The sequence below is a fragment of the Lepidochelys olivacea genome (genome assembly GCF_965140295.1).
Source record: "Lepidochelys olivacea isolate rLepOli2 genome assembly, chromosome: 4".
In the NCBI taxonomy this organism is placed as follows: Eukaryota; Metazoa; Chordata; order Testudines; family Cheloniidae; genus Lepidochelys; species Lepidochelys olivacea.
The window spans coordinates 124,428,004-124,452,080 of NC_140414.1; the positions used below are offsets into that span (position 1 = coordinate 124,428,004).

At 42.0% G+C, this 24,077-nt stretch overlaps 1 protein-coding gene across 1 annotated transcript in view; it reads right to left on the reverse strand.

The window, feature by feature from the left end:
* Window positions 1-24,077, reverse strand: part of PPP2R2C (protein phosphatase 2 regulatory subunit Bgamma) — a 288,278-nt gene that overhangs the window by 74,151 nt on the left and 190,050 nt on the right. Inside the window, 1 exon segment of the mRNA XM_084625989.1 lies at window positions 23,446-23,623. Coding sequence (XP_084482115.1) covers window positions 23,446-23,623 — 178 coding nt within the window.

The following is a 24,077-nucleotide window of genomic DNA, read 5'->3' on the forward strand; positions in this document are numbered from 1 at the left end:
AACAGGATGTTTCAGATGAGTAAAACAAGCAGAATTTGGCTCTTAGGACTGTTCTACAACCTATAAGATTTCACTGTCAGGAAACTTTTCCTGATGTCTAAGATGAGGCAGTGGAATTTCCAGTGGATCTACCACTAGACAGATCTACAGGTCTATATTTCCTACATAGGGGAATGCAGGGCCCCTCATCCATGGGGCGGCAAGGAGGAGCCTTTCCTTCTCAAATCCGCTTACATGTTTTGCATAAAGAACTTTGATGCATTTTTTGTGTAATCTAGTTAGAAACAAAGTTGTAGGAGTGTAAACCTATTTTCTCCTATTCTAAGTGCTCAGGTAAGTCAGTGATGGACCCATACATGTGGACGTAGATAATTCTATAAAATAGGTGATTGTTTTTAATTAGTAAAACAAAGCCTATTCTAGATTTGGCTTTTTTATATAGAATTTTTTCATACAGAGGGTAACTGCATTGCTGCATTAGAAAGCACTCGAAAATGAACAATGCAATGGAACTAGATGTCTATTTTTAGGTATCTATGTAAGGCGAATTTTTTTTCTAAAAAGCACTTAAGTGACTTTGGAGAATTCATCCCACTGAATCTCAATAAGGCTCATTCTCCTAAATCACTTAGCCACTGTGGGTGGTATTTCTAAAAATATCTACCATCACAGTATCTAAGAACTACACAGTTATGGAGCACAAGGATCATTTGTTGTCTCTGGTAGTCCAAAGCTATGGGGGGGTGCTGGTTTTATTTTATGAGTACTAATTCTGGGCAAGACTGCAGTTTATATTCAGTATAAGAATGGCAGCATTACATTACAAATAACAATCCTACTGATAATCTACCCTACATTTATAGAGCACTTTTCATCCCAAATGGATCCCAAAGCAACTGCAACTGCCCATACATAAAGTACCTGAATAGATTGGCGGGTGGAAGCAAGCACTGCACAACGAGCTTGGGAGAAAGAGAGGAACTGTTGGCCATGGAGAGTGGGGTAAATGTCTACTCTCACCAGTTTTCAGAGTGGCAGCTGTGTTAGTCTGTATCCTCAAAAAGAAAAGGAGTACTTGTGGCACCTTAGAGACTAACAAATTTGTTTGAGCATAAGCTTTTGTGAGCTACAGCTCACTTCATCAGATACATCCAGTAGAAAATAGAGTGGGGAGATTTTATATACACAGAGAACATGAAACAATGGGTGTTACCATACACACTGTAAGGAGAGTGATCGGGTAAGGTGAGCTATTACCAGCAGGAGAGAAAAAAAACCTTTTGTAGTGATAATCAAGGTGTGCCATTTCCAGCAGTTCACAAGAACATGTGAGGAACAGTAGTGGGGGGAAATAAACATGGGGAAATAGTTTTACTTTGTGTAATGACACATCCACTCCCAGTCTTTATTCAAGCCTAAGTTAATGGTGTCCAGTTCGCAAATTAATTCCAATTCAGCAGACTATCGTTGGAGTCTGTTTTTGAAGTCTTTTTGTTGAAGAATTGCCACTATTAGGTCTGGGTTAGTGTTTTTGCTGTGTGGTGTGTGGTTGCTGGTGAGTATTTGCCCTCTACACCAACATTCCACACAAAGATGGACCACAAGCCATCAGGAACAGTATCCCCGATAACGTCACGGCAAACCTGGTGGCTGAACTTTGTGACTTTGTCCTCACCCATAACTATTTGACATTTGGGGAAAATGTATACCTTCAAATCAGCGGCACTGCTATGGGTACCTGCATGGCCCCGTAGTATGCTAACATTTTTATGGCTGACTTAAAACAACGCTTCCTAAGCTCTCGTCCCCTAATGCCCCTACTCTACTTGTGCTACATTGATGACATCTTCATCATCTGGACCCATGGAAAAGAAGCCCTTGAGGAATTCCACCATGATTTCAGCAATTTCCATCCCACCATCAACCTCAGCCTGGACCAGTCTACACAAGAGATCCACTTCCTGGACACTATAGTGCTAATAAGCAATGGACCCATAAACACTACCCTATACTGGAAACCTACTGACCACTATGCTTATCTACATGCCTCCAGCTTTCATCCAGACCGCACCAGACGATCCATTGTCTACAGCCAAGCTCTATGATACAACTGCATTTGCTCCAACCCCTGAGACAGAGACAAACACCTACAAGATCTCTATCAAGCGTTCTTACAACTACAATACCCACCTGCTGAAGTGAAGAAACAGATTGACAGAGCCAGAAGCATACCCAGAAGTTACCTACTACAGGACAGGCCCAACAAAGAAAATAACAGAACGCCACTAGCCATCACCTTCAGCCCCCAACTAAAACCTCTCCAAATCATCATCAAGGATCTACAACCTATCCTGAAGGACGACCCATCACTCTCTCAGATCTTGGGAGACAGGACCGTCCTTGCTTACAGACAGCCCCCCAACCTGAAGCAAATACTCACCAGCAACACACACCACACAACAGAACCACTAACCCAGGAACCTATCCTTGCAACAAAGCCCGTTGCCAACTGTGCCCACATATCTATTCAGGGGATACCACCATAGGGCCTAATCACAACAGCCACACTATCAGAGGCTTGTTCATCTGCACATCTACCAATGTGATATATGCCATCATGTGCCAGCAATGCCCTTCTGCCATGTACATTAGTCAAACTGGACAGTCTCTACGTAAAAGAATAAATGGACACAAATCAGACGTCAAGAATTATAACATTCAAAAACCAGTCGGAGAACACTTCAATCTCTTTGGTCACTTGATTACAGACCTAAAAGTGGCAATTCTTCAACAAAAAAACTTCAAAAACAGACTCCAACAAGAGACTGCTGAATTGGAATTAATTTGCAAACTGGACACCATTAACTTAGGCTTGAATAAAGACTGGGAGTGGATGTGTCATTACACAAAGTAAAACTATTTCCCCATGTTTATTTCCCCCCACTACTGTTCCTCACACATTCTTGTGAACTGCTGGAAATGGCCCACCTTGATTATCACTACAAAAAGGTTTTTTTTCTCTCCTGCTGGTAATAGCTCACCTTACCCGATCACTCTCCTTACAGTGTGTATGGTAACACCCATTGTTTCATGTTCTCTGTGTATATAAAATCTCCCCACTCTATTTTCTACTGCATGTATCTGATGAAGTGAGCTGTAGCTCACGAAAGTTTATGCTCAGATAGATTTGTTAGTCTCTAAGGTGCCACAAGTACTCCTTTTCTTTTTACTCTGACCAGAAGTGCCACGGGAACCTTAATATGAAGAAAGGCAGCTAGAACCTCAGTTTTTAATGTCACTTTGAAAGAAAGGGATGCACATACATGAAACTGCATGGCACTCCATTTATATACTCAGATGACCAAATCTATATTGAACAATTTGATTACATCAGACATTTTACCCCTTGCACTCCATATACTTTAAATTAGATAGATTTTTACTTATGAGCACTGCAAGTTACATTTTGTGCTGCTTTATGGTTGGCTAAAGCTAATACTCTGCAAAAGATCACATTTTGTAAGGTTAATTTCAAGTCCAAAATCACATGGGAATGAGAATAATTAGATTCATTTAAGAATTCCTCCCTCTGGCAAAGCTGATTGAATTATTTATACATTATCTTTTCATATAATTGTACCTAGAACCATCTAAATGGCTTTTTTGTCTAACTTACAGTAAATTAACAATACATGTTTTTTCTATGTGGACACATCTCCTGCACCTGCAACATTAGTGATTAGTACATTTTTAAATCAGCACAATGAGAAATGAAAACAGAGGGGAATCAAAACATAAAAAGTAAAAGCCTCCCACAGGTACACCTAATTGGCAAACACTCATCAGCTGCAGAAATAAAACCAGTGAGACCACGGACCCAATCCTGCAACCCTTTCCCACACAAGTAATTCCACTGACTCCCGTAGCCGTGCTCTCCAGTGTAAGAACTACTCGTGTGATAAGATCTCTCTGATCTCGTTCCCTGTAGGCTATTATCTGGTGCTATATTTCTCAAGTCTCTCTGGTTGAAGGATTTCAGAGTCTGAAAGGGCAGTGAAGATTCCAATGGAACAAACCACTGGACCAGTAGTGTGACCATGATTTTTGGTGTTACCCTCTGCTCACTCATTCCAGTGGTAAAGGACATGACGAAGTCTGTGCTATTCCAGTATTAAGAAGTATTCTCATGTATAATGGAGCCATTCACTCATGCTAAATGGAGCGGACCAACTACATGGTCCCTACACAAACTGGAAAATAATTCATTCCAAGCAATCTTTACCAAATGACTTATTGTAAAATGTTAACCCTATTACATAGAACACACACCACCACCTGGAACAAGTACTACAAAAATACAAGAAATTCGGTGAAATCCTGGCCCCATTGAAGTCAATTGGCTTTACCTTATAAGTATGGAAGTTTATAGTATGTGTTTCTTTGTGGCAGGTAAAGTTAATATTCTGCAAAAGATTACATTTTAATTTTACTCTATTCTTTTTCTTCTGCCCCAGTCAGTTCCCTTTCCCCCTAAACTGTTATCAAAGCATAATGGTGATAAGGCTTAAAGGCCAGCTCCTGCCGCTATGGAAAAACACATACAGGGGCCAGGAAACTCCTTGAGGCTCTTTGTAGAGTTTCCTACATTAACCAGGTGAAAGTGGGGAAGGAGTATGGGGTTTTCTCACCTGCTTTCTGGCCTGTGGAAGAAACTGGAAGCCTGGCCCACAAGCCATATATGTCTTGAGGATCTGCCAGTTTCTCAGGGGAGGGAATAAAACAAAGGGCCCAATCCTGCACACATTACTAGGCAGCATCAACAGGACTATTCTCTTTACTAAAAATTAAGACCAATAGTAAGCATTTGCAGGAGTGAGCTCTTTGTTTGCTCCAACCCCACTGTCTGTGCTTAACAAATACAGTTTAAAAATCATAAAGATACTCCTTTGTCAAATTCATTCCCCAGTTCTAAAATCAAAGTGAATATTAATGCCTATGCTTACACTTGTCTCACCACCACAACAACTTAACGAATGGTATGTGTGTCTATTTGGAGACAACTACATTACAGAAAAGTCTACATGAATGAGTGATAGATAAAGAGGAAATCCATTAAAAGGATAACTTAATCACATACTACTTAATTGTGCATGGACAGGAGTGATAAGTAAGAAAATTAGGTATTTTGATTAACAATTTTTTTTATTAAACAAATCTGCACTGCACTTCTTATCCTAAGGCCACAGCTATAATAAAACCATCTTAAATTAACTCATTCAAAGGCAAACCCTGTTCTTTGCCAAAAATTAGTTAGGCTTCAGTTATAATTATTCCCAGCCAGGCCCAACCCTTCCAATTTATTTTTTAGAGAGCTAGAGGTTGAATGTTATAACTCTATCCGACATCCCCCATACATGGCCATCCATTACTGCAGCATCATGCCACCTGCTTTTGATACAAAACTTGTTTTAAATTACTCAAAGGATGATCTTAGTCAGGGGCCCAGTGCTAGAATTCTGCACCAGACCTCTCAATCCCCTGATCTACCATATAGATCTCTCTTATCCACTACTTGGCTGTATGGTAGCCATGAAGCAAGTTTTTAGGACAGATTGGAGTTTAAAGTAATGGAGAAGGTAGAGAACCTGCTGATTCTGACAGGGATAGATTAAAAAAAATCACCGAACCAAACTCTTGAGTAAAAACCTTGAATATTAGTAAACTGTAATACACACACATAACAAGAGGATAGCCCCTGCCTTGAAGAGTTTACAATCTAGGCATAAGTATTCAGTTAAGGCACTCAAAGCAAAGTGAACATGGTATAAATGCCTCCTCAGGTGGATTGAGGGCCCAGTCCTAAATTTACAGAACAAATTTGAGTTTTGACAATAACTTCAATAGGAGTAGAATTGATACCCTAATCTTTCCTCATAAATTAACCACATAAATTAGCCCCTTTTAATGAGAATGTTGCATAAATATGGGCTACTTATGTACGTGTTTGCAGGATCAAACCCTTTATATAATTCTAGAAATGCAATAGGGCTTATTCCCCTTTTGCACTTTGCAAAAATAAGATCGAACTTTTCTTGCAAATGTCTACTAGTATTTGTGAAAGGTTTTGTTTACAAATTTGTTACAATTGTGAGAAGCCAGGTAGTTAAATATCTTTAATAAATTACTTATTTCATTCTTTGGCTGATGCTGTTAACATTTTCATGTTATTTCCATTTAAAAAAGAGAGAGAGAGAACAAACCTTGCCGGATTCTTTCCAAACAGGCAGTAACAAACTATCCATCAGGGTATCTTTCTGCAACTTTATTTAAAAAATCCTTACTCTGGTAACAGCATGAGATACTCTGTTTCAAGCTCAGAATTCTTTTACTCCAGGAATTGACTGCACAGTGGTTACAAAGAACAGGTATGTCTTATAGGTTATTTAATTGCACACCCATGGAGCCAGAATGGTCCCAGGGCCATCAATCAGGAGAATTCTTTATTCCTTTTATATTCTTCTTAATTATTGTTTATCCAGTGTTACATAGCCAATTAGTTTGGGCCCCATGTAGCATCTAAAATAGTTTAAAGAAAAATCAGGCTGTATGCAATAAAGGATTTCTAATACTCCTTGCTTAAGGGCTCCATTAAAAAAAATATAGGATTTCATTCTCTCCAAGTTAGAAGTGTTTTTCTTCAATTTAATGCAAAAAAGAAAAGCATGCATCATTTTATTTTGAGTCTGGGCAGATTTGTTGAACCTGTAGGTAAAGTTCTGTATGTAGTAACAATTTGCTGCATAAATAAAATAGTCTAGTGATTAATACATTTTGTTGAAGCTACCATTGTTTGAGGGCTTATTTTAATGTTACAAATAGTACTCTGTAAAGTAAATACAAACTGTTTCATGAAGATGTATGACAAGACCAGGGGGCAATATATATTGTTGTTCCATCTTTTCTATTTAAAGATCCACTGTTGAATTTACTCTCAGTAACTATTAAATCAGCTAACCAAGACTTCAATTACCTCTGTGGTCCTTCTACCTGCTAGAGAAATGCACAAACTTACAGTAGTTAGAGACCAAGGCTATCCTGCCCATCAGGTCACAAATCTATACTGCCTTGATTTCCACTGGGATTTATTACTGATACAGTCAGCTGGGAACTTCTCAGTACAGTAAGAAATTCAAAGGTCCCTTTCCCAACAACTAATGAAAACAAGAATTGGTTTTACTTTCCTGGAATCTCGGATTTCATTCTAAATAGCTGACAAGAGCAGAATAAAAGTAGAGTTTGTATGTATGTTGCTTAGGATGTGGTATGAGGAAAAACACAAATATAGGGCTTTATCTTGCTCCATAATCACCATAATCTGAATAATTAATACAACCATTTTGTCCATGTCCATGACATTCATAGAAAAAACCTGTAAACCTTGGGGATAAAAACCACAGACCAAGATTTTAAAATCTTCAGTGGGAGCTGGGAGGAGCTCAGCACTTTTGAAATACAGGCTACTTATTTAGGTGCCTAAATATGAATTGAGGAGCCAAACTTTAAAATCTTGGCCATATTTGTGAAGCTTCCAATTACCAATACAATAGGGAAATAGTCATTAAAAAAACCAGAATGCAATATGACGGATAGCAGCAAACACTTAATTTAACCTTACAGAACAACAGCCTCAGTTTCTGGGGCATCAGATAAAGAATATACTGATAAGAGACTAGTTTCCAAGGATGAATGATAAAAAGGCTTCTTCCAGAAGTTAAACTGCTTTGCAGCACTTATAGAATTCTCCTGAGTTTCCTTCTGCTTCAGGCCTTATGTCAACAGCCAGATGGATTTGGGAAAGAACTCTCTCCCTATCCAATACACAGTATTGCACAATTGGCTACATGCCCCATGGTGGGGGTTTTCACCTATCTCTGAGGCATAGGCCACAGCCAGAGGCAGGATACTAGATTAGATGCACCAGTGATCTCCTGCAGTATAACTGCTCCTACATATAGATGTTCCTAGGTGACACAGCAGGAAGGATTCATAAATGTTGCTAACCTGCTACATTAACTAGATTTCATGGAAACCAACCGGTAACCTTTTATCAAATGCATTTTGGTCCCTAAACTACTGAATGCATGAAAGTCAGCAATTGTATTGGTAATTTCAACACCTTTTTAAAAACACAGCCTGAATTTCAAAAGGTGCTGACTCCTGCAAGTCCTAATGAAATCAATGTAACCTGTGAATTTGCAGCATCTTTGAAAGTTAAGCCACTTTCTTATTGAAAATTATCCATAAAAAATAAATATAATGCTAAACAAACTCCCAGATCATTTTGGAAAGGTGGCTTTTCATGTGGCCAGGGTAAAGAAATTAGGGCTATGGGGGTACAGGAGACAATAACTGAAGAAGACAGCCCTCAAGTGAGATAAAGATGTTTAGGGAGCTGTTGGTCCATGAACGCAGCATGGCATTCCAATGCAACGCTAAACATCAGCAATGTAGCCACTTATCTTGATCAGCAACAAGACATTTGCTACTTTACTCCATTTAAAGGCTTGCAGTAGTTGCACAGTAACAGTGGGGCAAGTAGAATTCATTTCTTACTGGTACGCTGCACTCATGGGAGGGACACGAAACGGGGCACCAGCTAAAGGGGAGGGACATGACCTCCCCATGGGACCCCCATGTGACTCCTCCATGCCTCCCCCCAGCCTTGGGCCCCCATTCTCTTCCCGTCCCCTCCCCATGATCCATCCCGCTATTGGGGGGAGGGCTCATCTCCGGCACAGCAGGAGGACGACATTCTGAACCGCAGGGCTCTCTGGAACCGCAGCGGCTAAAGTAGCAGAACGTGGGGCCACTGGGTGACCACGTCAGCAGCTCCTCCAGTGTGGCTGTACCATGCCCAGCCCTGTCCTCTGGCGGGGCTGCTGTACAGACCCCAGACAGGAGATGCGGCTGCGTGGACAGGCTGGGGGGGCGGGACTGGGGGCGGTACAGCCGTGCCGGAGGAGCTGCTGGTCTGGGGTCGCCCAGCGGCCCCACGTTCTGCTCCTCCTGTGTCTTTCCAGTATGGAGTACCAGCTATAAATCTCTTACTGGTACGGTGGACCGGACCAGACCACCATACTTGCACCACTGCATAGAAAACAACATCACAAGTTCCTTCTGCTTGTAGTAAAAACACAAATCCCTGACAATATATCCATTGTTCGCCCAGAAGCAGACAAATAATGAAATATTATTCCCAGCACATCATGACACTCAGTTATTATTTTCCTAGAGCTGTATTGGCTTGCTTTTTCCCAAGATGAATTGTAACAGTTTTTCTAACATCTCTGCAGTTTCCTTATCTCCCTAGATTCCTTTGTACGATTTCTCTGTCCTGAATGGTTTTCACAACTTCTTCCCATTTTGCATCTTCTGCATGTGGAAGGAATTGAAAGAATACTTGTTCTCACTGGACTTTCAGATGTGGGTTCAATACAGGGTAACTGGGTGAAATTCTATGTCTTGTGTTACACAGAAGGCCAGAACAGATGATCTAATGGTCCCTTCTGGCTTCAAAAACTCTGAGAATGATGAACTTGCTGTACATATGCATAAACTGGGACCTTGAATACCTTTTGCTGTCATATGTGTACGTACAGCTCGAAGGCATTTAGCAAATATTTAAGGAGAAAAAGCCTCTGCCCCAAAGAGGTTGCAGTTTCTACAGAAAATGAGGAAAAGTATGTCTCTCAGTGATTAAGTGAGCCATGATGGCTGGTATTTACTTTCTATTTCCACTTTTTTAAATTCGGCTTGGTTTTTTGTTTTGTTCTTTCTCCCCCAAAACGTACTCACTATCACTATTGGTTGGGGGAAGGGAAGCATTACGGGCTCTAGTAGAAATTACCATTAGAATCTGGAAATCCATGGGCATTGGATCAGGCCCCTCGTCTCTGCTGGTTTCTATTGGCAACTCTTATTTTCATTTGGAGGATCAGTAACCTCAGAAAGCAATAGACCAATAGATGCCTTACACTGTTCCAAAACCTAGTTGTCCAGCTGAATTAATTGAAGTTTTTCAACTCAAATTCTACTAAGGGTGCTCCAATTTTGGATGTGTGCCAGACCCTAGGGAATAAGGTGGCTGGTAGGGCCTCAAGTTCTTTACTTCCCAATTATAGCCTTGACTTTTGCCTTGCCGACTGATACTTTCTTATGCTTTGACAGAAAGAGAGTGTATGAGAGAGACATTGTGAGAGAGTGAACGGGAGAAACAGAACAAATAAAAATCAAAATTAAGGCTCAAGATTCAGCCAGCAGCAGCTTTTCTGGCTGAATATCCCATGCTATAGTATGTCTTTAAATGTATGATAGAGTGGCACAACCTGCCCTTGATTACAGCACTAAAGGAAGCATTAAAAATGGATTTTATGTACTTTCCAACAGCAGATGAGAAATTATTTTTATATAATTATTCCCAAACTAAAAGTATTTGTATGAGATAAATGATCATGTGAGGAAAGTGGGGCTTTATGACAATGCATTTGTCCATGAGAATAGAAATGCACCGCAAATAGTCTGTACACAGTCATTACATTTGGAGACTTTTATAGAAACAACCTTATCTCATTCCAAGGACACAAATTTGTCAGCACACCGCACCACAAAAATGTCAAGAGAATGCTGTGTATTAGCTTGCATCCAAAGGCATCCAAAAGCACTGCACTGAAGGAAACAAGCCTGGCAGTATTATAAGAGTGGGTATTCCTCAGCCTCGGGGCTCCATTACAGAACAATGTGTATGTATGTGTACTGTGTTAATGAAGTTTTCAGATGCAATTGTACCTACCACAAAGTAGATCATGCATTTGTGTGCAGTGCTATTTGGGGCTAACTATTTTTGTGCTTTTTTTGTATATTTCCAAAGTAAATTAATTCCCACAAGATACAGAGCCTAATGATGTGACCATCCATGATATGCTTCAAATGCTGGAATACATTAGATTATAAGAAGGGTCTATGGTGATTTGCTAATTAACTTACCCCTTTTGGGACATTAAAGAAGGAATTTTTTTATTAAAACAGGATAACCCTGGACTATATTGACCTGACTGAGAAATGAGTATTTTAGTCAAGATAAGTACATATAGGAACTGGGGCTGTTGTTACCATAGCAATGCCATGGCAGCCTCTGGAGTGAAATAGCATGCTACCAGGAAATGAAAGGAGTTCAAGTGCTATGATCTGCATAGTTGTGTGAGCAATCCAAATACATGCTCATAAAGAATATTTAGTATGGTTAGATCATCCAGAGATTGCTACTGAAGTAAAGTAAGCCTTATCAGTATGCTTCCAGCAGTTCTATTTTCTTGTTCACCATATCCAAAATAATTTATCTAAAGGTTCAAGCTATAGGCAATACTGCTAAGCCATTTCAGACAGAACATTAACAAATGTAGCAATCTCTGCCTCAGTACTTTCTCAGTACAGAATATGTATAATTAAGGATGCAGTCTCTCTCTCTCTCTCATGCAAACAAACATGTTAAACCTCTTAGCAAAGAACGAAGAAGATATACTAAATTCCTCTGAGGTATGACTTATTCTGCCCGCACCAAGGTATGATTTGCAAACAGAGAGAAAGGTTTAAAGATGCCTTGCAATTATTTGATGGAAATGTATCAGCCAAAACGCAAAACTTACTCAGAACTTACTTGTCTGCCTTTCACCAAAATGAAAATAATGCTAATGAAAACAATTATATTTTACTTACTTGTCAAAAAATTACTTGTCTCAGGCAAGCATCCAAGTTGAATTTTGCAAGATTGGTTTAAAGTATTTTCCAAAATGAAAACAAGCCTAAGATCTACATTGGCTTATGATTCTATTTTCACAGAAATGAATAATTCTCACTGATTTGTAATGCTGCTGAAATAATGGCGGCAAACCATTTTATGTTAATTTCAAATAAAATTCTACAAATCAAACCTTCCTACTTTCTTTTTAAAAAACTCATATCAGTGCTATGCTGATAGTCTTGATGGAATACCACTGCTTCTCCTGCTCTTTTATGCAGCCCATAAAGATGTTCAGATGAGTGCAAGTGTCCAGAAACTCTTCTGTTATATTTGTTGTTTGTGTCATTGTCACATCCAGCCTCTTGGGCAAACAGAATGTAGTTCATTATATGTAGCAGACCTGCATCAGAGGGAAAGAGTAAGACATAGGCCTTGTCTACACTACAAAATTAGGTCGAATTTATAGAAGTTAGTTTTGTAGAAAGCGTTTTTATACAGTCGATTGTGTGTGTCCCCACACAAATGCTCTAAGTGCATGTAGTCGGCGGACTGCGTCCATGGTACTGAGGCAACCGTCGACTTCCGGAGCATTGCACTGTGGGTAGCTATCCCACAGTTCCCGCAGTCTCTGCCACCCATTTGAATTCTGGGTAGAAATCCCAATGCCTGATGGGGCTAAAACATTGTCGCAGGTGGTTCTGGGTACATATCGTCAGGACCCCCCTTCCCTCCCTCTCTCCTTCCGTGAAAGCAAGGGCAGACAATCGTTTTGCGCCTTTTTTCTTGGGTTACCTGTGCAGACGCCATACCATGGCAAGCACGGAGCCCGCTCAGCTAACGGTCACCGTATGTCTCCTGGGTGCTGGAAGACACGGTACTGCGTTGCTACACAGCAGCAGCTCATTGTCTTTTGGCAGCAGACAGTGCAGTATGACTGGTAGCCATCATCGATGTAGTCCAGGGTTCTCTTTTAACCGACCTTGATGAGGTCAAGGGCACCTGAGCAAAAATGGGAGTGACTCAGCAAGGTCATTACCCTTTTACCCTTTTAAGTTTCGTCTCATGGCGATTCAGTCCTGCCGGCAGTCCTACTGCACTGTCTTTTAATGAGCAGCCAGGAGATGACGATGGCCAGCAGTCATACTGCACCGTCTTCTGCTGAACACCCAGGAGATGACAATGGCTAGCAGTCATACTGCACAGTCTGCTGCCAGCAAGATGTATAAAGATAGATGAAGTGGATCAAAACAAGCAATTTGTTTTGTATTCATTTTCTCCTCCCTTCCTTGCTCCCTCCGTGAAATCAATGGCCTGCTAAACCCAGTTTTGAGCTCTATCCTTGAGGTTTTGAGTTCTATCCTTGAGGGGGCCATTCTGTTTCTCGCAAAGCCACCCCCTTTGTTGATTTTAATTCCCTGTAAGCCATGTTGTCGGTCACCCCTCCCTCCGTCAGAGCAACGGCAAATAATAATTTCACGTCCTTTTCCCTGGATTGCCCGAGCAGGAGCAGACGCCATAGCACCGCAAGCATGGAGCCCGTTCAGCTCACCACAGCAGTTATGACCATTGCAAACACCTTGCTCATTATCATGCAGTTTATGCAGAACCAGCACCTGAAAAACCAGACGAGGAGGCGACGGAAGCACTGTGCTGAGGACATGAACACACTTTTTTCTAAAACCACGTTCCCCCACAATTTGGAGATCATGGTGTTAATGGGGTACGCTCATGCCGTGGAACACCGATTCTGGGCCTGGGGAAACAAGCACAGAGTGGTGGGACCGCATAGTGTTGCAGGTCTGGGATGATTCCCAGTGGCTCCGAAACTTTTGCATGCGGAAGGGCACTTTCATGGAACATTGTGACTTGCTTTCCCCTGCCCTGAAGTGCAAGAATACCAAGATGAGAGCAGCCCTCACAGTTCACACGCAAGTGGCAATAGCCCTGTGGAAGCTTGCAATGCCAGACAGCTACCGGTCAGTCGGGAATCAATCTGGAGTGGGCAAATCTACTGTGGGGGCTGCTGTGATGCAAGTAGCCAACGCAATCATTGAGCTGCTGCTATCAAAGGTAGTGACCCTGGGAAATGTGCAGGTCAGAGTGGATGGCTTTGATGCAATGGGATTCCCTAACTGTGGTGGGGCCATAGACGGAACACCTATCTTGGAACCGGACCACCAGGGCAGCCAGTACATAAACCGCAAGGGCTACTTTTCAATGGTGCTGCAAGCACTGGTGGATCACAAGGGACGTTTCACCAACATCAACTTGGGATGGCCGGGAAAGGTACATGATGCTTGCGTCTTCAGGAACTCTGGTCTGTTTAAATGGCTGCAGGCAGGGATTTACTTCCCAGACCAGAAAATAACTGTTGGGGATGTTGAAATGCCTATAGTTATCCTTGGGGACCCAGCCTACCCCTTAATGCTCATGAAGCCATAAACAGGCATCCTGGGCAGTAGTAAGGAGCTGTTCAACTATAGGCTGAGCAAGTGCAAAATGGCGGTAGAGTGTGCATTTGGATGTTTAAAGGGTCACTGGCACAGTTTACTGACTCGCTCAGACCTCAGTGAAACCAATATTCCCATTGTTATTGCTGCTTGCTGTGTGCTCCACAATCTCTGTGAGAGTAAGGGGGAGACGTTTATGGTGGGGTGGGAGGTTGATGCAAATTGCCTGGCCGCTGAATACGTGCAGCCAGACACCAGGGCGGTTAGAAGAGCACAGCAGGAAGCGCTCCACATCAGAGATGCTTTGAAAACCAGTTTCATGACTGGCCAGGGTACTGTGTGACACTTGGCCAGGGTACTGTGTGACACTTCTGTTTGTTTCTCCTTGATGAAAACCCACCCCCTTGGTTGCCTCATTTCCTGTAAGCCACCCGCCTTCCCCCCTTTGATCACAGCTTGCTTGCAAAGGAAATAAAGTCACTATCGTTTAAAAAACATGTATTCTTTATTAATTGATTATAAAAATAAGGAGAGAACTCACAAGGTAGCCCAGGTGGGGTGTGGAAGGAGGGAAGGAAAAGGCCACTTTAAAACTTGTTGAATGACAGCCTTCTGTTGCTTGGGCAGTCCTTTGGGGTGGAGTGGTTGGGTGCCCGGAGCCTCTCCCCCACCCGCGTTCTTGGGCGTCTGGGTGAGGAGGCTATAGAACTTGGGGAGGAGGGAGGGTGGTTAAGCAGGGGCTGCAGTGGCAGTCTGTGATCCTGCTGCCGTTTATGAGCCTCCACCAGACACCGGAGCAGGTCCGTTTGATCCTGCAATAGCCCAATGTTGCCTCATTCCTCCTGTGATCTTCCTGCCGCCACCTCTCCTCATGTTCATCAGCCACTTTCCTGTACTCTGCTATTGTGTCCCTCCACACATTCTGCTGAGCTCTGTCAGTGCTGGACGACTGCTTGAGCTCAGAGAACATGTCATCGCGCGTGCGTTTTTTCCGCCGCCTTATCTGAGATAGTCTTTGGGACGGAGGAGGGAGGCTTGAAACATTTGCAGCTGCTGGAGGAAAAAAAAGGAAGTGAAGTATTTAAAAAGATACATTTTACAGAACAATGGCTATACTCTTTCACAGTGAACACCACTATTCACATTTACATAGCACATGTGATTTTGGTCGCATTTTGCATCTTATATTGAGTGTCTGCAGCTTTGGTGTTAGAGATCACACATGCAGTGCCAGGCAACAGAATTCAGCTTGCAGGCGGCCATAGTAAGCCATAGTCTTTCGGCTTCTGCAACCTTCATAACAGCAGCGCCCTCCTCTCCCATACCAAGCAAAGCCCGTTGAGTTGGCCATTTAGTGCTGCGGTTTTCCTGTTAACGTGCAGCAGCAGAAACCAAACTAACCCCCTTCCCCCATCCAGTTATCTGGGATGATCGCTTTACTCCTCCCCCAACCACCTGGCTGGTATCAGGGAAGATCCCTGCTAGCCAAACGCGAAGATCCCAGCGCCAATGCCCCCCCTCCACGTGGCTAACTGCGGGGAGGATTTCTTTTCAGCCACAGGCAAACAGCCCAGTAGGAATGGACACCTCTGAATGTCCCCTTAATTAAATTCCCCTATTTCAACCAGGTTACCATGAACGATATCACTCTCCTGAGGATAACACAGAGAGATAAAGAACAGATGTTGCTTGAATGCCAGCAAACACCAGGACCATACACTGCCAGGCTTTGTCATGCAATGATACCAGATTACTTGCTACTAGCATGGCGTGGTAAAGTGTCCTACCATGGAGGACGGAATAAGGCTGCTCTTCCCAGAAACCTTGTGGAGATGTCACTGGAGGATTTCCGCTCCATCCCCAGACACGCTAACAGACTTTTCCAATAGCAATACTGGCCACGAATGTATCCCAAGTCCTCAGGGCTACTTAATCATTAAAAAACACTTGCTTTTATAACATGTATATTTAAAAAGGTACACTCACCAGAGGTCCCTTCTCCAGCTTCAATGGGTTGGGAGGGTATTTCAATCAGGGTGATAAAAAGATCCTGGCTGTCGGGGAGAACTGTGTGCTGTGTGCTCTCCCCAAGCTCGTCCTCCTCCTCCTCATCTTCCCCATCTGCAAAGTCATCAGGCATGGCAGAGAGTACCCCATCATCGGAGTCCACGGACAGGGGTGGAGAGTGGTGGCAGCCCCCCCTAGAATTGCATGCAGCTGAGTGTAGAAGCAGCATGTCTGGGGATCTGTCCCAGAGTGTCCATTTGATTCTTTGGTTTTCTAGTACACTTGTCTGAGCTCCTTAAGTTTCACGCAGCACTGTGTTGAGTCCCTGATGTAGCCTCCGTCCCTCATGGCCTCTGAGATTTTTTGAAATGTTTTGGCATTTCGTCTTTTGGAACGTAGTTCTGATAGCACGGATTCCTCTCCCCATCCAGTGATCAGATCCAGTACCTCCCATTCGGTTCATGCTGGAGCTCTTTTTTGATTCTGGGACTGCATGGTCACCTGTGCTGATGAGCTCACCTGGCCAAACAGGAAATGAGATTCAAAAGTTCCCGGGGCTTTTCCTGTACATTGGTCAGTGCATCCAAGTTCAGAGTGCTGTGCAGAGTGGTCACAATGGTGCACGGTGGGATAGCTCCCGGACGCCAATACCTTCAAATTATGTCCACACTAACCCTAATTCCAAACGGCGATGTCGATTTCGGTGCTAATCCCCTCATTGGGGAGGAGTACAGAAATCGGTTTTAAGAGCCCTTTATATCGAAAAAATGACTTCGTTGTGTGGACGGGTGCAGGGTTAATTCGGATTTAACACTGCTAAATCCGACATAAACTCGTAGTGTAGACCAGGCCAAAGATGTATCACTGCCAGATCATTTATTAACAAATGCCATTTCAGGCTAATATATATTCAATTCATTAATTTGATGTAATTGGGCCTTGTGTACATCATGTATTTGATGTGCTCAGGCCACCATATTTTGCTTTGTGTTCATTCACGTTCCATCTAGCAAAAAGGTGGGAAACAAACCAATATCTTTAAAATTGTTTGACTTTACTGACTTTAAAAGAGTCTTCTGATGTGCATAGCAGGCGGCATTGAGCCCAGTGGTATTAATTTATAATTTAAACTTTATGCTTGGCAGAATTTCTTCTCTTAATGTGCCTGGTCCTAACTGCATCATGCAACACCTCATGCTTTACCAAGACACAATCCACCTAAAAAACCAGACAGTTTTATATCAGAGATGACTGTTTTCTGCAGAATGGAAAGGCAGGCAGAATGACATCTAGTTATTGGTTCCTTACTCCTTAATGTGCCAGACCGAAATCTCATGGAGACAGGTGCACCTGCACAAATGCATATGCAGGCTGGGTAACTGTATGGACAAAAATATTCTCTCTACAGACTGACGCAGATCTAAAACCACCTCCTCCAGTTGTCTTATCCTTCTTTTACCACCATGATGGGGGTCATCTACAGCTAATTCAACTTCATTATGCAACTCCTACCTAAAAGGTACTTCAGAGCAGCCCTGCTCTGAGGCTGAACCAACCAGCTCCCCTTAATGAATATTTCCATCCAACCACTGTCCAGCTGCAGGAGTCAATCCACTGTACACTTCAGCTTCTTCTCCTTTCCATTTGCCAGAGTCTCTTCAGTCCCTTTAATCTATTCCCAGCCCAACCACTGCCTAATGTCTCTCACTACCTGTACTCATGCCAGCCTGTCTCCAAGTTGCAAGACCTCTCCCACTGCAACCCATACAAACAACAGTCCCAAGCCATCCTGCCTCCCACATGCAGGAACTTTTCCATACCCCAACTACTTCTTAGAAATGTACTCGGTTCCCCCCACCCCACAAACCAAGTACACCTGGAAACTGGAGGCTCTATCAGGGAATCGTTTCGTGTAAGGATTAAATCAATGGTTCAACTAAAAACTCTAAGAACATCATCAATTATCTGTAAATATTTTGCTGTGAGGGTTTGTGGATGCACGTAACACAGCTCTCACAGCAGTAAGTGAATACACAGGAATAGCAATGCTAAACTCCTGAATGATGGTATTAAATCTCAAACAGCCTCGCTTTCAAACTGTTCTGTCTCTGAGACATGCAGGAAGTTATGTCATAAGAACAGTCTGTCTTTCAGCTTTTTCTGATCATTCAGGCACCCCCACAAATACACACACACACCCCCTATGGATTTTATGATGTATCTTTGGAGGGCCAAGCATTTTTGAAAACTGAAACCAAGTTGTTTTTTATAATGAGGGCAGCTGTACTGAGATTTAATGATGCTGAAATCTAAAATAAGGTGGTCTCTCTTAGGCAATTCACTTAACATTTCTGCCTCACTTAACCCATCTCTAAAAAGGGAGTAAAATACTTTTTTCCTTTCTCTTAGGCTGTTGTGAGGATGAATTAATATGTATAAAGGATCTGTAGATAAAGCTGTACATACATGTGAAATATTATCCGGGACCATACTCGGACCATGTAAGTTCTGATTATATCACTACTTTCATTGTAACGCTTCTATTTTCAGGGATTTACAGATATCTTGGATTTAGAAATTCACTCGGGGCTGATATTTAGTCTTAACGCTTTTAGCATGGGAAATCGCCTAAAAAAAATCAATCTGGACATATTTAAATATAATTAACATTTAGGTTATTTTAAAAGTTAACCAAGACATTTGTGTTGGAATTCCGTATCCTTTACACCAGACTTGATGTAACACAAAGGATTGCCATTAGCAATGCAGTTAATGTCTTTCCTACATATTTTTGATTATGCAGAGTAACTGTCCTGAATACTCTACATAAGAACACCAACACCGCTATACTGGATCAGACCAGTGCTCCATAACCCTGGATTCTGCCTCTGACAGTGGCCAGAAACAGATACTTCAAAGGAAGGTGGAAAGAAGAAACCACATAACTGGCAATTATGGAATAACCAGGGGTTGGAATAAGGGGGAGCAGAGGACAGCTCTCCTGCAGATGCCTCTCCAGTGGGGATCCTCACGAAAGAGCCTCCACAGGATTTTAATGGGAAGAGGGCATGCAGCAGGGGACCCAGCTATGCTCTGTGGCAATGTCCTCTGCAGAGCCCCCATTTCCAAATGGAACCCAGGATGGAGTTAATAGAGCTAGGAGTAGCCACACAGGGACACAGCTAATGGCAGTCTAGGTCCTGAAGGAGGCAGGAGGAGAAGGAAACCCCTGATAAGTCCCTGGGATTCAGTACCCCAAACTCTTGTCCTCTTTAGAGGACTATTTCCAGGAAGTTCCTGCTCCTTTGCCCTCTCACAAGTACAGCCATGAGAGGAAGGCAGAGGGGCTAGTGGCAAAGCTCAAATTTTCCCAAACTTGAGGGAAAGATTGGAGGGGTTTGGTGCTGGGCTGGCTTAGGTTTATATCCAGTACTTTCTAGTCACTCCTATTTGTCTGGTAGAAAGTAAGGACCAAATTCATCCATGATGTAACCACACTACCTTCAAAGGGAAACGTTACATGCTCAGCAACTCTGAACAATCAGGCCCCTTTTATTTAAGTGCCTAAATATAGATTTAGATGCCTTATTTTAAGTAACCAAGTCTGGAAATTTTGGCTCAGATCCTCAAAGGTATTTAGGCTTCTACCTTCCACTGAAATGGGCCTCTCTCCCTAGTTCTACTGGGCCTGAGCTAACTCTCATTAAAGCGGTTGTAAATATGTTAACTGATTTTAATGGTATATGAATTAAACCCTTAGTAAACATATAACCATATAATAAAGACGCCAGACAATCTGGCACAATTTGACTATCTCTGGATTGATGCATGGAGGCAGAGTTATGTGGGGAAGTATGCACAGAAATTGTCAACACAATGCTAGGCTCCAGGCAGTGCAATCAGTCTCTCATTCTCCCAAGCAATGGAAATTAACCTCCCAACCAGAGAACAACAGAAAAGACTTTAAAAAGAAAATTGAATGAAAAATGTTTGAATAATAGAGAAGCTGTGACAGAAACTGACAGATGCCAGATAATTCCATTGGATTCTATATCCTGGCTTCTGTCATCTAGTGTCACAGCCTTAATGATATTTAACCCTGGTTTTGTATTCAAACACAATTATTGCAGGGGATGGGATGCATGGGTTCCCTATTCTTTTATTGGGGATTTGTAATAACAGACTGCATTATAATTTTGTGATGCGATGCCAACACTTCAGCAAGGGCTTTCCATCAACATTTTCCCTTTTTGCTTGTAATAAACAACATGCAGTAGAGGTGCATGTATTGCATAGAGGAGGGCCGGTGGACAGGGGAATTATTTTTTCCATTTAAACAAAAATGTACTCTCATAATCATAATCAAAGAGGGAGGTGGCAGTGCTTGGAAATCAAATTCAGATGGAACTGCACTTTGCTTATATTTTTCCTGCAACACACTCTTTGAGTAGGTTGGTTTTTCAGGATACAATTCAGCATGCCTAATCTGAAGAGGGTCTGGGGGATGAAGGCCTAAATGGGAGTTGGAGATATCTTCTCTGGGGGCATTTTATATTGCACCTGCCATTTGGTGCAATCTGGTCCATTCCAAAACAAAAACAAATCAAAAAAATAAGGACCTTCTCTAAAGCACACTGAAGCTAATGGGAGTCTACCCACTGACTTTAGATTAGGCCCCACAGATGATTTAGTATGAAAAGAGAGGGTGTAACTCCATCAAAGAACAAGGAAATCATCCCAAACTTCCCTTTGTTGGTAGAAATGTAACTCCTCACAGAGATCCTCTGCTGACAGATCACTGCCTTCACTTCCAATTCTCACAGACTTATATAAACACCCACAGAAATAGCACTTCACCTGCATTAATAATTTAAAAAATTGTAAAAAATCGCTAATGTAATGCCAATATTTTAAAAAGACTCTAGAGGTGATCCTGGGAATTACAGACTGGTAAGTCGAACGTCAGTACCGGGCAAATTAGCTGAAACAATAGTAAAGAACAAAATTGTCAGACACATAGAAGAACATAAATTGTTGGGCAAAAGTCAACATGGTTTCTGTAAAGGGAGATCATTTCTTACTAATCTATTTGAGTTCTTTGAGGGTGTCAACAAACATGTGGACAAGGGGGATCCAGTGGACATAGTGTACTTAGATTTCCAGAAAGCCTTTGACAAGGTTCCTCACCAAAAGCTCTTATGTAAATTGTCATGGGATAAAAGGGAAGATCCTTTCATGGATTGAGAACTGATTAAAAGACAGGGATCAAAGGGTAGGAATAAATGGTAAATTCTCAGAATGGAGAGGGGTAACTAGTGGTGTTCCCCAAGGGTCAGTCCTAGGACCAATCCTATTCAACTTACTCATAAATGATCTGGAGAAAGTGAGGTGGCAAAGTTTGCAGACGATACTCAACTGCTCAAGATAGTTAAGACCAAAGCAGACTGTGAAGAACTTCAAAAAGATCTCACAAAACTAAGTGACTGGGCAACAAAATGGCAAATGAAATTTAATGTGGATAAATGTAAAGTAATGCACATTGGAAAAAATAACCCCAACTATACATACAATATGATGGGGGCTAATTTAGCTACAGCTAATCAGGAAAGAGATCTTGGAGTCATTGTGGATAGTTTGCTGAAGACATCCATGCAGTGTGCAGCAGCAGTCAAAAAAGCAAACTGGATGTTAGGAATCATTAAAAAAGGGATAGAGAATAAGACGGAGAATATCTTATTGCCTTACATAAATCCATGATATGCCCACATCTTGAATACTGCGTACAGATTTGGTCCCCTCATCTCAAAAAAGATATACTGGCACTAGAAAAGGTTCTGAAAAGGGCAACTAAAATGATTAGGGGGTTGGAACGGGTCCCACATGAGGAGAGATTAAAGAGGCTAGGACTTTTCAGCTTGGAAAAGAGGACACTAAGGGAGGATATGATAGAGGTATATAAAAACATGAGTGGTGTGGAGAAAGTGAATAAGGAAAAGTTATTTACTTGTTCCCATAATATAAGAACTAGAGTCCACCAGATTAAATTAATGGGCAGCAGGTTTAAAACAAATAAAAGGAAGTTCTTCTTCACACAGCACACAGTGAACCTGGGGAACTCCTTGGCTGAGGAGGTTGTGAAGGCTAGGACTATAACAGGGTTTAAAACAGAACTGGATAAATTCATGGAGGTTAAGTCCATTAATGGATATTAGCCAGGATGGGTAAGGAATGATGTCCTTAGACTCTGTCAGAGGGTGGAGATGGCTGGCTGGAGAGAGATCACCTGATCATTACCTGTTAGGTTCACTCCCTCTGGGGCACCTGGCATTGGCCACTGTCGGTAGACAGAATACTGGGCTGGATGGACCTTTGGTCTGGCCCAGTATGGCCTTTCTTATGTTCTTAATTATAAGAATGCAGTAATGCAGGACAGGCTGACCCAGCATTCTGTCCTGACCTCAAAGTAGTTTGTGCCTCCCCTTAATGGTCCTTTTACACTCCACACAATACAGACACTTTAGTCTGGGCTACATTTCCCTCTCCAGGAAAATGTCAACCTTTCCTCTCTACATCATCTTCCTCCAAGCTGATTTCCCCTTCCCACTCTGCTGCACTGCAGGTGGTGCCCTGTCAGATGGTTAGAATACCCCATAATGCACAGCACTGTGCCAGCACTACAGACAGATGCAGCTGCTGGTGAAAACTGGGAGGAAGGGGTCTGTGACACAGGCAGGCCAGGCATGTCACAGAGAGACCTGGTATGACCATCTCTCATTCAGTGTTTCTCATAGGGGTCAGCATGCAGAAGTAAAGACTGTCAATTCTGAAAACCCTTTTCACCCACTCAGGAGCAACTCAGAATAAAAAGTCTGTGGGAGATGGGGGAATAAGGTAGCCTAGTCAGATGATGAGTGATCATTCATACTGTCAGTAACTAGACACTAATCAACTTGGAGGTTGGTAATTATCTAGCAAAATACCCTGGTGATTTGAACTGGTCACCAACTTTACCGCCTAAAATAATGTAAAAGTATGTATTTATCTGTTACAAATACTCCCAGAGACTGTGATGGGGGATGCATTTTTAAAATAAAAATGAATGTTAAAATATGCATTTCATTTTAAAATAGATTTTTAAAAAGCCCTCTGAGTGTGAATAACAGTGGAACAAACAATCATAATAAAGGATACTGAAACTCCGGTCCGTGATTGCTAGGTGCCAGAGATTAATCCTGAGATCATCAGCTGACATGTATGTCTCACAGTCGCTGTTGACAGAAATTGAGTTGACATGATAGGTGTGACCATTAGCAAAGATTCTTCTGGGGGTGACTTCTACCATCAAATCCATAGGTTTCAATACAGGCACCTACAAAAATATTAAATATTAATTTTTAAAGTAATTTCTGTGTATATGTTGAGAACTCAGCATAGTGCAGGGAATGAAATATAACCCCATTTTTAATAATTTACTGTATTTCTTTCACTGCTTTATGCCTCATCAAAAACTGTCAAGTGACAAAAAGGCTATAATTTTTCTGATTCATAATAAATTAAGTCTTTGAAAACAAATGCTAGATATGCATAGACCTGCTTACATATATTATTATCGTTCTTTATTTGTATTATCATAGCACCCAGCAGCCTAATCATGGACCAGAAACCCACTGTGCTAGGCCCTATACAAACACAGAACAAAGATGGTCCCTGCCTCAAAGAGTTTACAATTTGACTAGCTAGAATAAATTGATGGTAATTTTTTTTACACGCTTTTCATGGAGGTTACTACACTATAAAATATTTACTGCTGAGAGAAATCAGGG